The 20,815-nt window shown below is 43.4% G+C and overlaps 2 protein-coding genes and 1 long non-coding RNA gene across 4 annotated transcripts; 2 read left to right on the plus strand and 1 right to left on the minus strand.

Moving 5' to 3' along the window:
• The first annotated feature begins 3,794 nt into the window (after positions 1–3,794).
• Positions 3,795–7,201, plus strand: LOC112876675 (WUSCHEL-related homeobox 6-like). The gene is made up of 3 exons (XM_025940833.1): positions 3,795–4,912; positions 6,184–6,359; positions 6,723–7,201. Exons 1-3 carry the CDS (start codon positions 3,961–3,963, stop codon positions 6,738–6,740), a joined length of 1,146 nt encoding a protein of 381 aa, XP_025796618.1. The 5' UTR covers positions 3,795–3,960; the 3' UTR covers positions 6,741–7,201.
• A 7,408-nt stretch (positions 7,202–14,609) lies between these two features.
• On the minus strand, positions 14,610–17,787 carry LOC112876587 (myb-related protein 2). Of its 2 annotated transcripts, none has more exons than XM_025940731.1 (7): positions 17,086–17,299; positions 16,927–17,003; positions 16,788–16,845; positions 16,619–16,706; positions 16,481–16,550; positions 15,374–15,618; positions 14,610–15,292 (listed from the first exon to the last, which is right to left on the minus strand). In XM_025940731.1, exons 1-7 carry the CDS (start codon positions 17,297–17,299, stop codon positions 15,070–15,072), a joined length of 975 nt encoding a protein of 324 aa, XP_025796516.1. In that variant the 3' UTR covers positions 14,610–15,069. The 2 variants fall into 2 exon arrangements, with proteins under 2 accessions (XP_025796516.1, XP_025796515.1); XM_025940730.1 differs by adding an exon at positions 17,611–17,787 and having other exon boundaries at positions 14,646–15,618.
• Positions 17,752–20,241, plus strand: LOC112876588. The gene is made up of 3 exons (XR_003225339.1): positions 17,752–17,889; positions 18,579–18,698; positions 19,729–20,241. It is a non-coding gene; the product is annotated as an uncharacterized LOC112876588 (long non-coding RNA).
• The last annotated feature ends 574 nt before the right edge of the window (positions 20,242–20,815 follow it).

The raw sequence follows: 20,815 nt of genomic DNA on the forward strand, positions 1-20,815 counted from the left end.
GCATAATATTCGTCATCAAATTTTTTTCTTCTTCTAGGAAAAAATATGTATCCTTGGGTGCACCAATGATCAAAACCAACATAATGCACGCTTATTTTCAGAATAATGTTCCGCTAAAAAAGGTTTCGTTCTGCCCTCCCTTCTTTTTTATAGACTCTATAGTCAACAGCTCGCGATATTTTTAACCGGTCTAACCCATGATTACGCTATGAAGCAATGATTGTATCATCTCACCAGATGTCTCAACGCCGGTTGATGCTTGAGATGTACTTAAACAATGAATCCGCCGTCCAGAATAATATCGCGTAGGCGACCATGTCCATTGTGCCATAATCTGAGGCTTCCGTTCCACCTGAATTGAAGGCCGGCCACAGAGGCTCAATCCAACACCTGCAAAATAGTGTTGCACATGCACTCTAAAATTTAGCATCGGAACCGAACAATGGCAAAAGTTTGAAAAATTCGAATCTGACTGATCAAGCCTGGGCATTCTTAGCAAAAACATATTAATAGGCTCGGGCATCTTTTTCACCTCGCCTCCTGCTCATGGCCAGAGAGGAGGAGGCCAAAGGAACTTAGGCAAAGACTGGAGAGATACTGCCTATAAGGAGAAAAAAAAAAGCTTGCAGGGACCCAGCACCATCCCTAATAAGGTCAAGGCAAGCCAAATTGTGGGACCCAGCTGTCCCCTCCTGCCTTCTAACACCACATGTGATTTGGACTCTCTTTGAGGGTGACTGGTAGGGAGCATCTACCCTAAAGAATGTAGAGATGGGTAGTAAGAGAGAGGTCACTTTCCTTAACACGATGAGGATATATATATTATGGTGACACGCTGAAGCTAGATTTTTGCTATGTTGGATTCATATCCAGCAGTTAGTTTGAACAGCTTTAAAATATAGTGATAGACTGAATTTCGTAGACAAATACTGCCTGAAAGCTGGGGACTCCTGCTTGAAATTTATTTGTCTTACATCGGTTCGTAGACAAGTAGGGGTACTACTTATCTTCAAGTAACCCCAACCTGCAACATAACTAGCTTTTGCCTTCTGGCCGGTGACAAGGACACGACAGTTTTGGTCCATGTTGTATGGGAATTCGTTGTATGGTTGATGTAAACTAATCCAAATTGAAGAATATTTCTATTGTTGGTTGTCAGCAAATGACCAGCACATCTTTTAAAAACACTAGGGACAAGCTCAGCCCGTATGCATTGCAGTTAGCACCGAAAAACGGTTCAAACCAGTTTACATCATCATTTTGTTTGGCTATCCCCGCTTGCATCTTGGCAGGCATGCCACAAAACCCAATCTATCATCTGGATACCTCACATGCAGAACATAGCAACATATTTTTCTAATATGCTTATATCCAATATTAAAAATAATAGCACAGAGGATCACACCCCGCTTTGTTAGCCTTTGTGGAATTTGTACAACAGTAAAGGTAGGTTTGGTAAAGTTATAATGCTCATAACAGCGATGTCTAACACTTAACAAGTGGTGTGGTTGCATACTCTATATCAATAGAGTACTAGGGTACTAGCTGTTAATAATTGGGTTGCCCACAAATTACGATAAGACAATTTGGCAATGATAGTGGAAACTGAGGTGCTTCTCTTTCCATCGTTGAACGAGAAACGCAATCACGGATGTCTGTTCTTATTTGTTTACATATTGGCCGTGTGATTTGATGGCCGCGAACCGAGCTCTTTTTGTGATGTTGATCGATGCAACTCACCATGCCATTTGATTGGAGAGGAACCTAATCTGTCGTGCCATTAATCGTGGACGGTAGCTACAAAACTATACATGGCGTGTATGTATACAAAAATGAGCCAATATTTAAGGCGGGTGATGCATTACACACACACACACACACACACACACACACACACACACACACCCCTTACCCCCATCATCATGTATTTCTGTACGAGCTAGTAATTTTAAGAGATGCAAGTGTTAGAATATTAAGATAAATACGTGAACTGAGCTAGCGTAGTTCACAGTTAGCTAGATTTCTTGTGGTGAAACATGCTCATGCACTCACGTTAGAGTTTTTTTACTCAATAAGGGTGTTCCTATTTACAGCTAATTATTCTTATTGCGGTAGACAACATACTCGTTGATAATAAGAGCAAGATGCTTATGGTGACTTCGTTAATCTTGAGATGTACCTGCCCAAGTCTCTTGGGACAAAAAAAAAGTTCGTGAATAAACTTAAGGCCCAAAGGCCACAGTTAATCAAAATTTCTTATCTTTGCTTCCAATCATTTTGTTCATATTCTAACAATACTTACATGATACCTTGAAATATTTATCCTATATATTGTAATAACTTTGTATTCTTTTCCATCTCCATTTGTAGTTTACCCTTTTTGCATGGTACGCCCATGTGTGTTTAACATGTGTCTAGTTGGAACCTTAGCTTTAACTATGCGCTTAAATTAATATACACTTTGCATCGTGCACACATGTATACATGGCTTACATGGTGATAAATATAATGCATGTTTATATTGAGATGAAGTGGCTATCTAGAAGAATATGTAGAAGTACCCTTTTTTTTACACCAGCAGAGTTAGACAATTTAGATGCAGATTTTTAGTACAAAAGGTGGAATATACAAAGGGTTAATTTATATAGTTTTTTTTATAAAAGCATATATGTGGGTAATATAGATAAGTTGTAGGAGGTACTTTAGTTCATTAACATAATGGTAGAGGTGGATAATGTAGATATATATTTAAGTGTTACTTGAGACTGGGTAACCCTTTCCAGAAAATAGAATAGATCCAATGTCTAAAGTTGTCGATGATGATTAAAAGCTACTAAATTATGGTTGAATTTTTTTTCTATTTTTTCTGAGAAGTTTGACGGTTTATTTCTTTTTTTCTAATTTTTGTGAGAATGTTGACGGTTTATTTCTTTTTCTTGCATGTATCATGAGAATAATTAACATGAGGCCTGAGCATCTAATCAATAATAGTTATTACAACTTGTTAGCAACGGCTGTGGAGAGAGTCACTATAGCTAGAGACCAAATCATCCATGTAATTCAAATAAAGGAGGCACCAAGGTAATAACCCTGCAGGAAATTATTCTGCATCTAAAATATTTGCAGGCTTAGATTAAGTAGGTAGTAAGCAACAATTGAGTTCAGATGCAGAGCACACCAGGGAAAGGTTCTTTTTTTCCCCCCTTCATGTGCTATTTAGTCATCCTGACAATATATGTTGCTATCACTAGAAACATGGCACTATCCCATAAAACCAGCCAATAGTAATCAGTGGGCATCTTAGTCATCATGCCACCTACTCTCTCCTGGTCTTTCCTAAACTGTAAGGTCTAATCCAATTATACATCACCTCACAAGTACTCTAGCCAAGAGCACAATTAGCACTAGTTCAATCAAGCTACATATAGATCGATTGATGCGATCAAATTATGAGTAGTATCTATCTGCAGCAGACAGGCCAGTGGGTTCTCCACCAGTTAGTACCCTTGCAAAAGCAAGGAATTTCCACAACAATGCAAACATCAAGAAAGCTTCACATGGAATGTTCATAGTACATAATTATTCACCTCCCAAAGTGTCCACCTAGTGATCTTTCCTGAGATAGAACATGAGAATGTCAAATGTTCCTCAGTATTTCTCTTCTCTTAGTAAAAAAAAAATATATATGTACAGTGTTTGATTACTGGTCATCATACCAGACAAGTAGAGATGAATTCATTAAGCTGCTGGCACCTAACCAACACTAGCAAAGCGCTTCTTCTCCAGTTCTCCTAACGAACATTTGGACCTTTTTCTTTTACAAAGACAGCCTTGCAGTAAAAAAACAAAGGCCCTGCTCCACTCTCCACAGTAGATAGGCTCTACTACTACTCCAGGACATTCTTCCCTATCTAGCCTGCCTGGTTGCCCCTCCTATAAGTACAGCCCCTCAACAAAGACATGAGTGCGCAAGTGTGGTTGTCTCCTAAATTGGGCGCCTCTCTCCCTCAAGCTAGCCACTCCTCTGTCGATCGAAGCACAAACCTACTGCCCTTCACACGTAGTGTGTGTGCTAGTCGTGTGTCGCGCACACCCACAACCTTACAGAACCAAAGATTCCAATCAACCAACGTTCTTCGCCTAACCCAGTTCGATCGATCGATGGAGGGGAGCAGCAATAGCCCCGACAGGCAGTCGTCGGGCGGCAGCCCGGAGGAGCGCGGCAGCGGCAGCGGCAGCGGCAGCGGGGGCCGGGGCACCGGGGAGCCGGTGCGGTCGCGGTGGACGCCGAAGCCGGAGCAGATACTGATCCTCGAGTCCATCTTCAACAGCGGCATGGTCAACCCGCCCAAGGACGAGACCGTCCGCATCCGCAAGCTGCTCGAACGCTTCGGCGCCGTCGGCGACGCCAACGTCTTCTACTGGTTCCAGAACCGCCGCTCCCGCTCGCGGCGTCGCCAGCGCCAGATGCAGGCCGCGGCCGCGGCCGCGGCGGCAGCCGCCGCCTCCGCGGCCCAGAGCTCTCCGGTGGCTAGCCCCACCGTCGGCCTTCCGTCTGGCGCCGTACGATACCCCTTGGCCATGGGTGGGAGCGCGAGCGTCTGCCAGTATGAGCAGCAGGCGAGCTCCTCCTCTTCGTCGGGAAGCACGGGCGGCTCGTCGCTGGGGCTGTTCGCGCTCGGCCCGGGGGTGCCCGGTACCGGCGCTGGGTACTTCCAGGCGTCGTGCGGCGCTTCCTCGCCGCTGGCGCCCGGGCTGATGGGCGACGTGGACAGCGGCGGCGGCAGCGACGATCTCTTCGCCATCTCGCGGCAGATGGGGTTCGCGGAGAGCCCCGTCGCCTCGTCCTCCGTGGCGCCGAGCACCACCGCCGGCCACCAGCAGCAGTATTACTCATGCCAATCACCTGCAGGTCAGTACTACTGCACACTGATCCAGCTCAATTGTTATGAGTGTTCTTGCCTTCGAATTTTGGATCGGTTGGTTCGTCTATTTCATGCATGTGTTTCTCAAGGTGAAGAATTTCTTAATTTATTGTCTCGTTTTCATCCAAAAGTCTCCAATTTGGTAGCGTAATGGTTCATGTGCGGTTTTTGCTGCAGTGCATAGGAATCAATAACTGAATTAAGGAACTTAATTGTACAATTTTGTTCGTTGGTATTGAAGTGTAGTAATGAAATGATGCAGACTTCGAGGAGATCTAGCTTGGATCTTTTGGACGCATACTCTATGTTGGTCTTCCGATCCCTTGTTCTTTAGTTCTTCAGTATTGTTCACCTCTCCCAGTCTACTGGCGTTGCATAAGATCATACCACATGATACACTACATGTTGTCTAGTATGCATAAATACGTGATTGTTCTTTTCTTTTCAGAAATTAAATTGATCATCTTGACTGGTATGGGTGATATGCTTTTCAAATTACAACTGTAACTAGTAATAAAACTAAACCTGAACATTAGCACTCATGTACCGAGCATACAAGCATGCATCAACCTCTACTTAAATTTTTACTTTTCTATCTACTTAATTAACCCTGTCTCCATGCGACACATGCATGGAATTTAGCTTTTTGAGTACCATCCAACTATATATATTTGATGCCTACTATGTTGAATAACAAGTTCAATTTACATATGCCGCCAAAATAATCAGGGCCGAAATAATCAGCTGGCACATTACAATTTCCAGCCAAGGTAAATTAAGCGTCAGGAACCATATGCTTCTACGTACCCTACGTACATCTGCAGACAAGTTAGGATTACTTCCAGCTAGGTTAAAACAAGGAACGATATGGTGCAGAGCTAATGGTGCCGTAATCCAAGCATGCATGCAACTGACCTATTTTTCATGCATGCTATGTAGCCTTTTGTTCTATCTCAGGAGAAGAACACTTGGACCCAAAATGACTTGGCATGCTCATAGAGCAGGCCCTAATAAACGTGAGGAGAATGTGTCGGAGTAGTACTAGTGTATATCAACGACCAAATGGCATTATTAATCTTCTCAAATTTAGAAGTTCGTTTGGCCTCCACATCCATTTCTTTAATACTTTCGTCAATGAGAGCGGCTAGCTAGATATCAATTCTGAGATGCTGGTATATATATAACTTTCTTGAGTGGATTCTAAACTAACTGGCTCATCTGGCTGCGGATTGATTGGCGGATTGCCTGCTAATTCCAGCGACGATCACGGTGTTCATCAACGGAGTGCCAATGGAGGTTCCCCGGGGTCCAATAGACTTGCGAGCCATGTTCGGCCAGGACGTGATGCTCGTCCACTCCACCGGGGCCCTCCTACCCGTCAACGACTATGGAATTCTAACGCAGAACTTGCAAATGGGCGAAAGCTATTTCTTGGTAAGCCTCCATATAATAAGGTCTTATCTGTCTATATATATATATATATCTCATCATCATCTAATAACAAGAGATGGTTTAGACTTTATCCTCTCGAGCCCTCTGATTAATTAGATGCATGTTAGCTTACGTATATATGCGTATGCATGCATGCATGAATTTACTATGTATGAGATGTGGTTGAAATGTTAATGCATCTCCATTCCTGGTTGGTTATAGTTTTTTTTTTCTTCTAGCCATATATCTTTTGCCCCTGTACGCAGACGCTCACGTACACGCGCACTCACCCACGCACATCATTGTTTTGCTCAAGTACTTATATGATTACTTGACAACAATTATTTTGTTTGTTGATCCACACAGGTGGCAAGGCCAACTTAAAACTGCCCGTAGCAGCTAGATATGTAGAACAGTCTCTCTACTCACTATTCATTGGATCGGATGGGATGCAGTTAGGTCTTAATCAGTCAGGACGGGACTTTTGCACTCCATCGTCCATCGAGAAGAGAGAAGCTAGCTAGTATCAAGAAACATATATATACATATATGTATATTGCACCTCGATCAAGAAGTACCTGTATGCATGTCCTCAGAACATACGAAAGCGTGGGCGGTCGATTGATTTTCTCAATTGGATTATGAATTACAGAATGCATGTGCATGCATGAATCTCCTAGGCAGTCGAGCTATAAATGTATTCTTTTTAATTAGCCGCCAGACAGTTTCACCTTTGTACTGGTTTAGAATTGCGATGTAATGCCACATATGTCGGCTGGACGCGCTTGGAATGTCTGTCCTTAATCTAAGGCCGAATGGAGGTTTAAAATATGGTCTTATTTGTATGCCCTTTTGTCTTCTTTATTTGCGGATTTTCTCGTGTACGTGAGCTGATGGGCTTGATCCGAGGAAACAAATTTTAGACGGATCATGAACTTGTGAACTCTTCTTTTAGCAAGGTGTAGTTATATTGATTATTGTGTCGATTGTTTAAAACCATTTCGAAAAATCTGCATGGCCACGTTATTATTTGCATTACTGTCGAAGTCGTAGAGCACTTTTGTTTCATTATATGATGCAGCCAGGACTTTCCACGAAGCTTACTCCTATGTTCTTTTCCCCGCAGCGTCTAATAGTTAATTAAACCGGCCAAATATAATGCACCACCATTATTTTAGCATCTCTCGATCTTGTAAAGTCGCTCGGCTTCTAGGTGTCGAAATGTGGCGCCAAGCACATGCCCATTGCACATGAGCCCACATGCACGCAGGAGACAAAGGCACACCGTGCCTGCGCACGGCCGATTCGTCGCATGGCCAAAAGAAAATTCTCTCGGCATGTAGTAGCTAGTACTGCACAGCCCATCACAATACATAACACCAGATCAGACATGTATAGCGCCATGTAACAGCAAAGGGTGCATTGAACATTGCTCTCATTGCTTGCAAAGCAAAGCAAGAAGAGAATAATGATCGGCCGGCCGGCCGCGGCCGCTCGCTCGTGCAGAGGTTCCTGCCTGGGCTCGGCGCCGCTAGCTAGCTGTACCGGGCACGGACGTGTCAAGCGCGCCTGAAGCCGGCCGGCCCCGGCGCCGGCAGGCGGCACCTGCCCCCCGCCGCCCCATGTAGCCTATCCGGGAGAAAAGCGCGTCGCCCCCTCGTCATCTTCCCCGAAAAGCGCCCATTCTTACACGGTTTTTTTGGGGGCCGCCCTGCGTAAGCACACGGTTTGGAGCCTTGGATCCTGTAGCTAGCAATCTGCGATCCCTGCTGCATCGGCATCGCCATTGAGTAGGTGCTGTGGTTGATCAGGGGCTAAAGTATTTCGAGTCTGATCTGTGGACGTCGGCCAGCGACGGGTTGTTCGTGACAAGGCAGCTGGGAAGAAGATGCATGTCGGCGGGTGTCCCGTTCTGGCACGCACGTCGTCCCGATCGAGCGAGTGATCGGCGCGTCGTTCCATCGTTCCTTCTCCCCGTCTCACCAAACAAAGTTTGGCGTCACTCCAGACAAAAGGCACCTCCCGCTCGGCCCGGCGCGCGAGTCAAATTATTTAAGACTATACTCTCACTGATGATCACTTGCGTTGAGACTGAAGAGAAGACCATCCAGTAAACGTCCGTTCAGTGTTCACGCACTACCTCGCTAGCTGTAGCAACAAGTTCTTCGCCCCTGCCTAAATTGAACGTGGAGAACAGCGGACTGTGATCCGTCCAGCACGCAATCTGTGCGCATCCAGCGGCGATACGCACAGTACTATAGCCTAGTCTACATGTACGTGTTTAAGCTTGTTCGTGATTCGAATCGCTTACCCAAAAAAACCTCATGTTAGTACAGTATATGACCACCTTAGTTACGGACAATAACGGACATGCCCCCACCATTCAAACATTGCAGTGCCTTGCTCAATCTAGTTAATATCAGGTCTAATAGTTGGTTGATCCCCCTCTTGTACCATTCACCCTCCAATGTGTGTTGCCTTGCCTCCCTCTAAATTTGGGATCAAGCTCCACCGATCCCTTCAACATACCTGCGCTTAACAATCCATTCAGATTCCAGAGCGTGTACTATAAGTTTGGGTGATGGTGTCGAGCCCGGCCACCACTAATTAAAAAACGATTCGCAGGGATGTTCTGTTTTTATCCAGAAACGGGTCAAAAGGTAACCTGCTCCTATAAATAGAAAAATATTTCGAGGACGGGTGACGTCATGACCTGCCTCTAAAAATGGTTCCACATAAAAAAATTCATAACTTTTTTATGAGATCTCGGATGAAGTCAAATTTTATATTAAAATTGTAGAGAATGACGAGATCTAAAAACTTTATAGTTGATAACCTTTTTATTGAAAGTTATTTAATGGTCCAAAAAATTATTATAAACCTACGTATAGCTATGACTATATAGTTTCTCATATAACTCAAGTCATACTTTGAGATTTCAACAATCTTAACGTTTATATACACTAAAATATATTTGGTATATTTTTTTATCTACGGTTCACAATAACCAAAGCATAGAAGTTTTATTTTTTTGATTTGTTTTGCTATATGGAAAGATTTAAATGAATTTTTGGAATAAAATTGAAAAATATTTTTAGGGGCAGGTGGTGGCGTCACCCGCCCCTAAAAATAGATTTCTAGAGACGTGGGTCACCCGCCCCTAGAAACGGATTTCTAGGAACGGGTGATGGTTCACCCACCCCTTAATATAAAAGAATAGCATACCCAATAGTCACGTACGACTGTGTGGTGTGGTGGAGAGGAAGGTGCGCGTGAAGCTTGAGGTATGCGGTTCGAACCCCGGGTGACGCAAGTATGCTGGACCACGGCATATGATTTGCACCTAGAAATCGATTTATACGGGGGCGGGTCACGCCGTGACCCACTTCTACAAATTATTTTTAGAGGTGGGCGTGTTGCCCGCCCCTAAAAATTGCATTTTTTGCTGCGAGAACTAGAAGCGGGTGCAGGGTTGCGTGTGTGTGGGGTGGGGAGGGGGTAGATTCGAAGTATATGTATTTTTTTTAAAGCGTGAAGTATATGGTCCACTTCATATTTGATTGTCTCTATGTGAGGATGAAACTCTACGAGCCATATCAACCTACTGGCATCGTAATTTTAACATATTCATCAAAATAATATCCTAAACACACTCTTATTGTCATGTCAAAACGTATTTCTTTTCCAAATAGGACGACATGTGAATATTTATTATATTAGTCAATTTGTCTACCGCACACTAATTCTTTTCGTATAGGACAGTACAAACCAATCTGAATGGGACACCAAGTGTATTATACATATAGCAATTTGAGGTTTTTTAGGAAAATCCTTTACTATCTTACGAACAAAATAAAAAAAGACCATATTGCGCTCTAGACAAATTTCTAAGGTTTCTTCTATTTAAATCATACCAGATAACTATATCTTAGCTGGTTGGACACACCTAGCGGATAATGCCTGACTAAATTTCTTCTAGTTAGTTGGATAATAACTATCTAACTAGTTGGTCCAACCTAGCTAATCTAGCTAGCAAACTAATGGATCAGTTTGCTGGATGGATCCAAACAGATCTTATATAGGGGAGGGGACATGTGCCCCACTCTTTGGCGTTACATCAGTTTGCGCTCTGTTTAGTTATGTTCTATTAATACGGCTAACACAAAGCTATATAGTTTTCTAGATGATAAGGCACAACACATCTATCTATTATTAATAGAGTGTTAAAAGAAGTTACCACGTTCGTCGAGAGGATCTAGAAATTTTTATATTAATATAAAAAAGAGAAAGATTCGCACCATCGAAGATCTAACGATCTAAATTAATCAGAAGAGTCCATATCAAATACGTCTAATATAAATAGCATATATAAATTCAGAATTTTACAAAATAATAAAACTAGCATGTGATTCTACACCAATTGAGAAGCACAATAGCTAAATAAAGAGTCCATACCAAATATAATTAGTAGATACCTAATTTCATGATGAAAATAACGAAAAAAATATCATTATCAAGCTTTGGAACAAGGGAAAGATCTATACGGCAGATGAAGCTTGATTCATCTTAAATATGAGATAATTTGATAAAAGTCAATAGCAGAAATAAGATAAAGACGAGGAGCAGATCAATACGCTCCAAGCCATATATGCACTTATCTTTTTGCTGTCCGGGAAATGCAATGATGCCAAACGAATGTATGTCACCTCAGTTGATGGATTTGGGATTAAAACTTGTAACAATACCATGCACCTCCTCCTTCGTTGCCAAGCTGCACAGCGGATCCAATGGCTCATCGTGTGGGATTCAGCCTCACACCTTGCATCGTTTAGAGACCTTTGAACTATATATACCATATCTTGATTCATCTTAAATATGAGATAATTCAGTAAAAGTCAATAGCAGAAACAAGATAAAGATGAGGAGCAGATCAATACGCTCCTAGCCATGTATGCACTTATCCTTTTGCTGCACAGAAAATGCAACCATGCAAAACGAATGTACGTCACCTCAGTTGATGGATTTGGGATTAGAATCCGTAACAATACCATGCACCTTCTCCTTCGTTGCCAAGCTGCCCAGTGGGTCCGATGGCTCATCATGTGGGATTCAGCCTCGCACCTTGCATCGTTCAGTGACCTTTGGATTATATACGCCGCAGCTCGACTTTAAGAAGTGTTAAAATAAGTCAGCATATTTGTTGAGAGAGTGTATAAATTCAATTAGTAAATAGATAAATTTGAAATTGGAAAAATAAGGAAATCCAAGAGTCCATATCAAATACAATTAAGTAGTTATTTTTGGTTTTTAAAAAATAAGAAAACTAGGATATGACTAAGGTATCCATGCCGGATGTGATTAGTAAATAGATAAATTTGCGATGAGCTATATTGATCTGCGTTTAATAAAAACTTTAATAAAAAATTTAAGGTTAAACAACATGTAATTATTGCAAAGTATAATTAGGTGACAGGTAAAGCATAACCGGAAGACATTAGATATGTCCGGCACAATCTCACCAGACAGTGATAAGAAATTGATGAAGATGTGGATTGGCTGCATAAAAAATTGATGAAGATATGGATAGGCTGCACTAAGCTATTTTTTTAAAAAATAAACTTATAACATATATTATAGAGGCAACAATCTTACAGAAATACCCCTAAAGAGGAGCCAATTACAAACTAGATCCAAATAGCCATACACACGTGAACACCTCCACGCATCGCAGAAGCGAGAATCCGGATGAATCCACGGGCAAGCTACAAAACACTATTATCACTGCCGTGAAGCTCGCCTACGAAGGCCACTAAAGGGACCTATAATAATGCTTGGAGTTAATAATGCTTGGAGTCGAGACGGAGAAGCCTTGCTAGGAGTTTTGAAGAGAAAGAAGAATCTATTGATGAAGACCAACATCAAGACCAAAGAATGCACATGAAAGTGGTGCCAGCGAGTAGAAAAGTAGAGTCCTCAAATCCGGAGGAAAACTTGCAACACAATAAACGACGGAGATCTATAGGGACCTAGAGAGAAAGAAGCTCAATGCTGCTTCAATAGAAAAGGCGTCAGAGGAAGAGAAGAAGCAAACTGGAATCACGATAAAAATCAGCAAGCAAAGATCGTACAAATCCACTTCTGTGAAGAACATAAGCAAATTCGCAGCACAAGCAAGTAAATCTACCGTGACTCTAACCAAAACAAAAACTAAAACAAGTAGATCTAGGTAGAAACCTGGAAGCAAGATAAAGGAGGGAGAAAAGAGGTAGGAGGAATGAGGAGGTAGGAGGAATGAGGAGGAAGAGGAGTCGAACTATGGGGCTGAGAAAATAGAGGAAAGAGGAGGAGATTCGGTTGAGCATAGCAAAAATAAAAACAAGAGGGAGGGAAGGAACCTTTATTCGGGTCTGCACTGTAGCCACCACAGCAAGCCAAAGCAACGGAGAAGGCAACGCTGGTGGCACCGGCAGTGGCCACAACATCAGGAGAGAGGCGACGCAACCGCCGAGCACCCATCTGGGCATAACAAACCACATATAATATACCATAATATACACTAGAAGAAGGGGCCATCCTATCTCCCTCTCACCACTGGCGAGATGCCAGAGGAGGAGAGGGAGGGAGCCAGAAGTGATGGGATCTCGGTGAGCTACAGTAGAAAGGGGATGGGAGAGGATAAAAATAGGAGAAGCTTCTCGTGTGAGGGTTGCGAACCTGCACTATTCTATTTAGATAGGCACCGGTAAGGCATTGCCTGCAAATGAATGGTGGTTTAGTGATGAGAAAAATTTAGGATCATACAATATCTATATTTTTTTTATGCAATTACTTATAGACACTTCGATCGATACGATGATCTATGAGAAAATATTTAGGTTGATTAGATCTTAAAATTAGAAATATATGAACTACAAATAGATCTATTGATTGTGTGAACTTAGACTGTACATGATTTGGCAAAAATAGAGCATGCGGACGAGACCTTCATTGAGTACAACAAATAAATATAAATAAGTTTTAAATATTTAAAGGGTTTAAAAATTACCACAAAAGAATTTACTTAAAGTGGAAACAACGAAAAAAATCATTTGAATAAATTTATTTTTCAAGTTAAAAAAATTAAATGTTAATCTGAAAAGTTAGATACCCGCGTTATTTGAGCAGACCATCTTTCCTTGCTAGTTGATATAGAAAAGAGACGCGCGAGCTGCCAACAACATTTCTTCCAATATCATCTCTACGCAAACTAATGCTAGTCCAGTACCACGTATAATAGTGTTGGTGAGTCATAAAGAAGGGAACTTTACGACTTCAGCAAGCAGTGGATAAAAAGAGATGCTGATAGAAAAGTGGCCGGGCGACCGAACTGAGATAAGAGCAGCTGACGTACGGACTTGATCACGATGCGGGCCTTAGTCAAGCATGTGGGATTACTCTATGCAGGTAGCACTTGGGAAAAAAAATGAGAAGCGTCAGGTTATCTTGTGAGGCACGAGCGGGAGTGCAGAATTAGGCAGCCGAATCCTTCAGTGGCTGACTTTGCAGGACACGGCCAGCTCGCTAGCTAAAGAGGGCCATAGGCTGGTAGGACAAGTAGCAGGAGGGCACGCGGCGGCAATGGCATCAAGGATCGCTTGCGGGTTGCGGCCTTGGAAAATGGCAGGGCACGGCCGCATGGGCTTTCTCTGGCCAGGTCGGCATAGATAGTTTGATGGGCTGCGGTGCTACAATTTTCGGCTACATGGGCCGCCAGCGCCTGTGCCCGTATCACGCGCAGAAACTTCCAGCAGCCCAGCCGAGGAAACTGAACCCTATCACTATCAGATCATTGTTCCGTTGCAAATTAGCAACCTTTCAAATCAAATTTGACGAAATTGCCGAGAGTAGGCAAAACCATTTCCCGAATCCTTAAATGGTCAAATGGATCGGAATCCCCGATGCTCGCTCCACTTCTCCAAGTCGGCCAGATTCGGGCTGAGTTTCATTGAGGGGAAGACTGGAAGAGGCGGCGACTTTCAGCAGGGGAAGGTCCTTCCTCTTCCGCAAGACCGCCGAGATCGATCTGGAGGTTAGGTACGAGTTATTTGGCCCCGCGGCTGCTAGATTCGTCGCTTCCTTTTAATCGGGGGTTGTCGTTTTGTCGATAGCCCCGATCGCCTCCTGGATTTGTGCGTTGGGGGCTGCCCTATCCGATTTGCCACTTCGTTAAACCTCCTGAAACCCACTATGCATGATCCCAACATGAAGAATTGAAGATGTAATGTTTACTGTATTACGGGATCCCTACTCTTTGTTCTATGCAACAGGAAGCCGAAGTATGGTCATTCTTGTAGATCCAGTACACCAATGCTATTGAGTGATACGGTTTTGCAACATAAATCGTTGAATTTCTATGTTGGTACAGAGTCACGATAAGGAATATGAGGAGAAAACCGAGTTCTCTCGTACACTACTAACCTACATGCCCCTACTTATTGTTAATTTCATTACTTATTTCACTGAATTATGATGGCCGAGAGCACCGTTGGTCTGAGTATCACCTTCATCCTGCCATGGAGGATACATCGATGCCGCTGATCTTTGGAAGAAGAACTCATTGAATTTCACTTCCTCCCGTTGCTACTAGCTTGGCACAGAGAGCCAAAGCTTATATGCTCGTCACTCTTGATGAAGCAAGTCAGATACAATCCTCAAACTCTTTCGCTAGCTCTTCCTAGGTCCAATTGAATCCATTCAAGTCAAATTTCTTACAGTTCTGAGGCCCATCATTTGTGTCATTGATATTCAGGTCCAACTTTGCTGCCATAATAAAACTGTCTCTCTCACGTCTCTCTTGGTGACTTGGAGGTGTCCTGCTTAGCTTGTCAAGAAACAAATCCTCACTTCCTCTTTCTTTTGCTTGTATATCAAAGGCCATGCCTCCTATCTCCTTTCCTCTGTGAGCAGAAAGGCTGATTGATAAGATATCTTGATCTTTTTGTGAGCCATCACAAGCAGTTAAGCAGCTGTCAACTGACCCGTCGCCAAGTTGCATGGTGTGCCCTTGTGCCATTTGTGAACCATCCATCTCCTCGAAGCCTGTAAATGCATGCTGGAGGCATTCTGTCGATACCTTTGAGACTAATTCTGACAGTTGCATCTTCGCAGTTTCTAGGCCAACTGACCCTGCATTCTGCTTTGCAAGTGTCTCCTGTGCCTTTTCTAGCACAGATTGTAGGTACTTCCCTTGTGCTTCAATGCGGAGTTGCAAATGTCTTTGCACCTGTTGAAAGACATCGTACATTATCAGTACTTGAACATTAATGAAGAACTCCTACCAGACCTATGCATCATTTTCCATAACAAATTATGTACAAGCAGCACAATGGGGCATGTGCTCCAATTTCCCGATAGCTTGATACATGGAAAGAATAAATTCTGGATTTATAATTGGTTAGCTCTCCTGAACTCTTCTTAAGCATCACCATTTTTGCATGTTCTTATTTAAACTGGGTTCATTCAAATGCGCAACAATACTATATCTCCTTAGACCCTAGATGACCATGACAAGATAAAGGAGCTAATTCATCGTGTGCAGGACAAACTTTGTGGATGCTCTGGAGCTAACTTTATGCAAACATCTCATACATTTTTTTCCCTTAGATGTTTTAGAAATATAGAAAATAGACGAAATTAGTTCTTGGCTAAAAGAATTGAGGTGACACTAAAATAATATTTTTCTTAATGGAATGGTGATCGTGATGTACTTTTATTGACATATGCAATTATAAATGACTTGAATGTCCCTGAAGTTTACTAAATGGTGATTAAGCTATGTATATTTTTCTTATTTGGGTGCTAGTATGTACTTAAATTCTGGTTTGGATACATGGAAAGAATAAAATCTGGTTTTCCATAGCAATTTTCTGATAGATCCAATTTTAAGTACATACTAGAGCAGTAATCACAGTAAATCTGGTGTTGGATCCATTTTGCTAAATGTTCTGCCACACATCCTACTGTAGTGTTCTACTCTATATATCTCCTACAGATGCATCAGCTAACAAAATGTGCTATATATTTGTAAGGAATGTAGATGTGGTAATTTAGCTGGTGATGTGATTTATTTTCTTCTGCTTCTGTACCTCTAGTTGCTCATGTAGTCGGCGCTGTACTTCAATTTGCATCTGAAGGGCTTCACCTATGTGCACAGATCTGAAAAAAATGCAAAGCCATGTTATCTTCTGCCAACATGCTGAAGCAAACATTTATTCATCTCTTACTTGTTTGTCTGGGTGCCAAGGTTTAGGTGGCCAGCTGGTGATCCATTTCCTTCAGGTGGCTTCTCCATTGCCATGGTGCAGCCAACCACTGAAGAGCAGAAAGGACGTTCATCATTAAGCTTAATAGGAGGCTGATAACTGCTAGGTAATCTGAGAATGTTATACTTACCATTTTTTGCATTTCCACCATTAGCTTGAGTGTGAACATTTTTGCTTAGTCTGTATTTCTAGTAAGAGACAAATCAACTTAGTTTCTTGCCACAAGGCATGTACAAGGGAATACTCTATACTAGGAATTCCATGTCTACCTGAAGATGACTCTTAAGGTGATATAGTGTTAGTCCAGGGACGCCCATGAGTCTCATGATCGTCTTTGGTGTAGCTTCTGCATATTATTACAGAACTTAGATGGTAATCTTCCTTGTGTTAGCTTGTATGATAGATAGAGGGTTTAAGCATGTACTTACTATCAGGTCCACCAAGTTGATTTACCGCGTCCACAAAGCGCTCATGTAGTTCAGGTGTCCATTTTAACCTAGGCTTAGCATCAGTCGAAAGCACAAGCCCTGGCTCTGCTGGAATACTCCCTCCTTGCAGAAGCAAGTGCCTTTCTGGAGGGAATGTCTGCCTAGAAGACAGGAAATGGCTGTGGCTCTGGAGCTGTTGTTGATGATGATACATCTGCAACGAAGATATTGCAGCCTTAAGGTTAGGTCCTACTAGTGGAAGATATGGCACCAAAAGTAGTAGAGCTGGTCGTCTTTCATATCGAGCCATTGAAGCAGCGCGTCGGGCTACAATCGGACAATTCCATCGTGCTATGAGCGGACAATTCCGAAGAAATTGTAAGATATGGGTAAGAGTTCTCGCAGATCTTCCTATTACGGGGAAACCCGCAGAAGTTCGAATGGGAAGAGGAAAAGGAAGAGATTTCCTCCTTTTTTTCCTTTGTTTGAGCAAACCAAATAGCACACACATGACGCATCTCGTACCTCTTCAATTCTGTTTTGTACTGATATCTTGTTGCAGCTCCAGAATCTTGATTGGAACTGACTCTTGCAGTTATGAGCCCTTCGTTTTTGGTGAACTGAGGGGTGTTTATCGCACAATGGAGTTATATTCTTTGGGAGTCTGCTCTAACAAACTAGGACTACTCATGCCAAGATGTTATGCGGAGACTGGTTTTATAAGGAAGGCAAGTGAGGAGCGAATTTCGAATAGTTGGAACAAACACTCAAGCCTGACCCAATCTTCGCAGCAACTGAAAAGAGGTATAGAGATATTATCCTTATTCCTTAAGGTACCTGTGGACCTATGCGCATCAATCTTTTTATTTGTCAATTCTGCGAACACATTTGCATTCTGATTCCAACACTAACAAATATGGTTGATATTTCTTTAACCGGCACAAAGGGAGGGAGGGGGTTACAGGCATACATATATTTGTCAAGTTTATTCTTCTTGCAGATAAATGTGGAACCTTGTTCTCAGGAAGAACTTTTGAGATGTAGTTTATAATGCTGTCTTTGAGCTTGTAGGGCTGCTAAATTCTTGGACTATATCTTACACATTAAGAATTAATTCCGCTCTCCACTGCATTTGTATTATGAAATCAAAGGGGAACATCTGTGCATAGTCGGCATCGATTAGGATTCTGTATGTTTCGCAACCACAGATGCTGTGGCCAATGTACGCGTTCAGTGTATACAAGCATGGTATATAGTCGATTAGAGAATAATTATTTATCATTCATACGAGAGCAAGGTTTAAATTTCTTTTTGACCAGATGCATCCAGAAGAAGAATTCAATAAAGTTTTGCATATAAATAAAGTGAAAGGAACTCATTCCATTAGTGATGCCTTCCTTGGGACTGCACAAAAGCAAAGCATGGAATATTGGAATAAGCATATGGTTCCCTTTTGTCTCCTCATGTAAGTTTTGTACTTGTTCGGCTATCAGGGAAAAGGAAAAGTGGATAGGCGAATCTAATGGGGCTGTGCATCTGTATGGAGGAGTCCTCTGAGTTTGGTTGCTACCTGTTCTACATAAGACGCAGAAAGTAGGGGCTTAAAAATGACGGTTAGTTCCTTTATTTCACTGCTCTTTGTTGCTTTCGCTTTGTAAGCACGCCCTATCCAAACCGATATGGTTAGTCTTGTTTATTCGTCTTCCATACTTCAAAGGAACTGTCTCAGGTTCATTGTTTGATACCTCTAACTGACAAGAAGTCCAGTCATCTGGAATAGCCGAATAGGTGGCGCTTACCATTGTCTTATATAGAGTATATTTTTGTCTATAACTTGGGAGGTGCTATAATTTTCGGCGCGCCCCTTCCTGTTGATTTCTCTGTAGTCCAGCTTTTCCATTTAAGGGAATAGTCCAGTTCATTTTTGCCCAGATTCCATTTGTTCTGGTTATCGTAAGTCGCCAATGCAAGATGTGCCACCTTGTACCCAAATCTTGCCGTGGTAAATCAAATACAATTGATTGCATTCAGATCCTCTCAGGCTTTGCAAAAATGAAAAACTTGGCAGGCATAATCTTTCGAAAGCAACTGGTACGAGTGGTCCAAACCAGTAGCATCGTTCTTTGTACCTTGCTATTTTGCGAGGCTTGCTTGTTGCCATTTCGTGGATCGGGCAGTCCTCTCCCAGGTTGTTTCAGGGAATCCCTGCACTTACAGGTCACCAGTTTCCCTTGTTCCATCCATTATGATAAGAAAACCCGTCCATCCTGAGTTCCTGACATGATATCTGTAGCCCCCATTCCTGTTCAAGCGAGGCATGCTGGTGCATTTCCGTCCCGCTCCGAGCCGAGCCCGCTCCACGCATGATTCCACGAGCGTCGGCCGGGGTATTGTGTTGAATGATGGCCGGTCATCAGGAGCATAAAACCCCGGCCGCTGCCGCATTAGGACATGGAATAAGCTCTTTCTGGCCGTAGCTTTTATCTTTGGGGTCTTTGGGTGCTGAATCCAACGAAAGGGAGCAAGGGGAGGGGGAGAACTTTGGGGCTTTTATCTTTGCATTCAGCTGTTGCCTGCTAAGTGCTCGGAATCGTATGCTCCCGCTTTTTCTGTAAGCCCTCTTGACAATTATCGTTTTCGCAGGCAGGCGGGCGCGGGCACGCGATCCCGCGGCAGGGAAGGGAATAACGAAAAGCGATGTTGACAAAGCTGGAGGCGGGGAATCCCGCGCTTTTTTTTTTCTTCCTCCGGGGCCAGAGATGAGAAGGAATATATCGCCTGCCTGTGTCGACCTCGCCTGCCTGATTCTTGTGTTCCGTGGCCTGGTTGTGCTCCGCGCGCGGGCAGAGCGGGGCGCCGTCAGGATGAGCACGTGTGAACCTGTGGCGCGGGTATATCGTTGGTAGTTTGGTACTGTAAGTGTGAGTGCTTTGCTCAGTTGCTGAGTGCTCGTTGCTTGCTGTATGAACCCAACCCAACTAGCCACTCCTCGTTGCTGGAAGAAGGGGGTGACTTGAAATTGATGCCAGTTGATGGGTGTTCCTCTGTTGTTTTGATGTAACGAGCTAATAATGGTCGTGTTTTCTTTCGAAGACGCTATTGATAGTATTTGTCATAACTTGTAACAACCCTTTGGAGTTGGAGATATTCGTTTCTGTCCTCATCAGAAAAAGATGTGGGTGCTCCGCACTGTCAGTGCCAGAAGTTTCGATCATCCCTTTCTCTCGAGAAAAAGAAGGGAAGAAGGTTTCGATCCGGTGATGTTCATGGGTGGGTTGACATTGTAGGGTGTAGTTGGAGAGAGGTCGCTGGAGCATTTTGTTTGAGGGCTGTCAGGCTGCGTGTATCCCCAGTAACGACGAGCTGGACAGGCAGCTTTGAGCGCCGGGATGCTAGGAAAAGGCCAGCGGCATGGCAGCTCACCTGCGGCCCAGCCCATCTGAACAAGTGGGAACCGGCCGCCGCCTCGGCCCGTGTTGCGTGGCCCGCGCCCGCTGCGAAGGCGTGTTTCCGCGGATTTTTGGGAGCGCGCGGCGCGGGTGGGCGGGGCAGATGGGAGGAGAACTGAATGCGCGCAGGCTCTCCGATCTGCGGGATCTCGCAGGCGTAGCAGAGCGTTCTTGCATCGGGTGACGGAACACTAGCACGGCAGAGCATCGCTGCCCCTGCCCGAGCTGGCCGAGTGCCCGGCGCCACGATCCATGCCGCGGCAAGGACAAGGAACAGAACA

The sequence above is a fragment of the Panicum hallii genome, chromosome 9 (assembly GCF_002211085.1).
Source record: "Panicum hallii strain FIL2 chromosome 9, PHallii_v3.1, whole genome shotgun sequence".
Classification (NCBI taxonomy): Eukaryota; Viridiplantae; Streptophyta; class Magnoliopsida; order Poales; family Poaceae; genus Panicum; species Panicum hallii.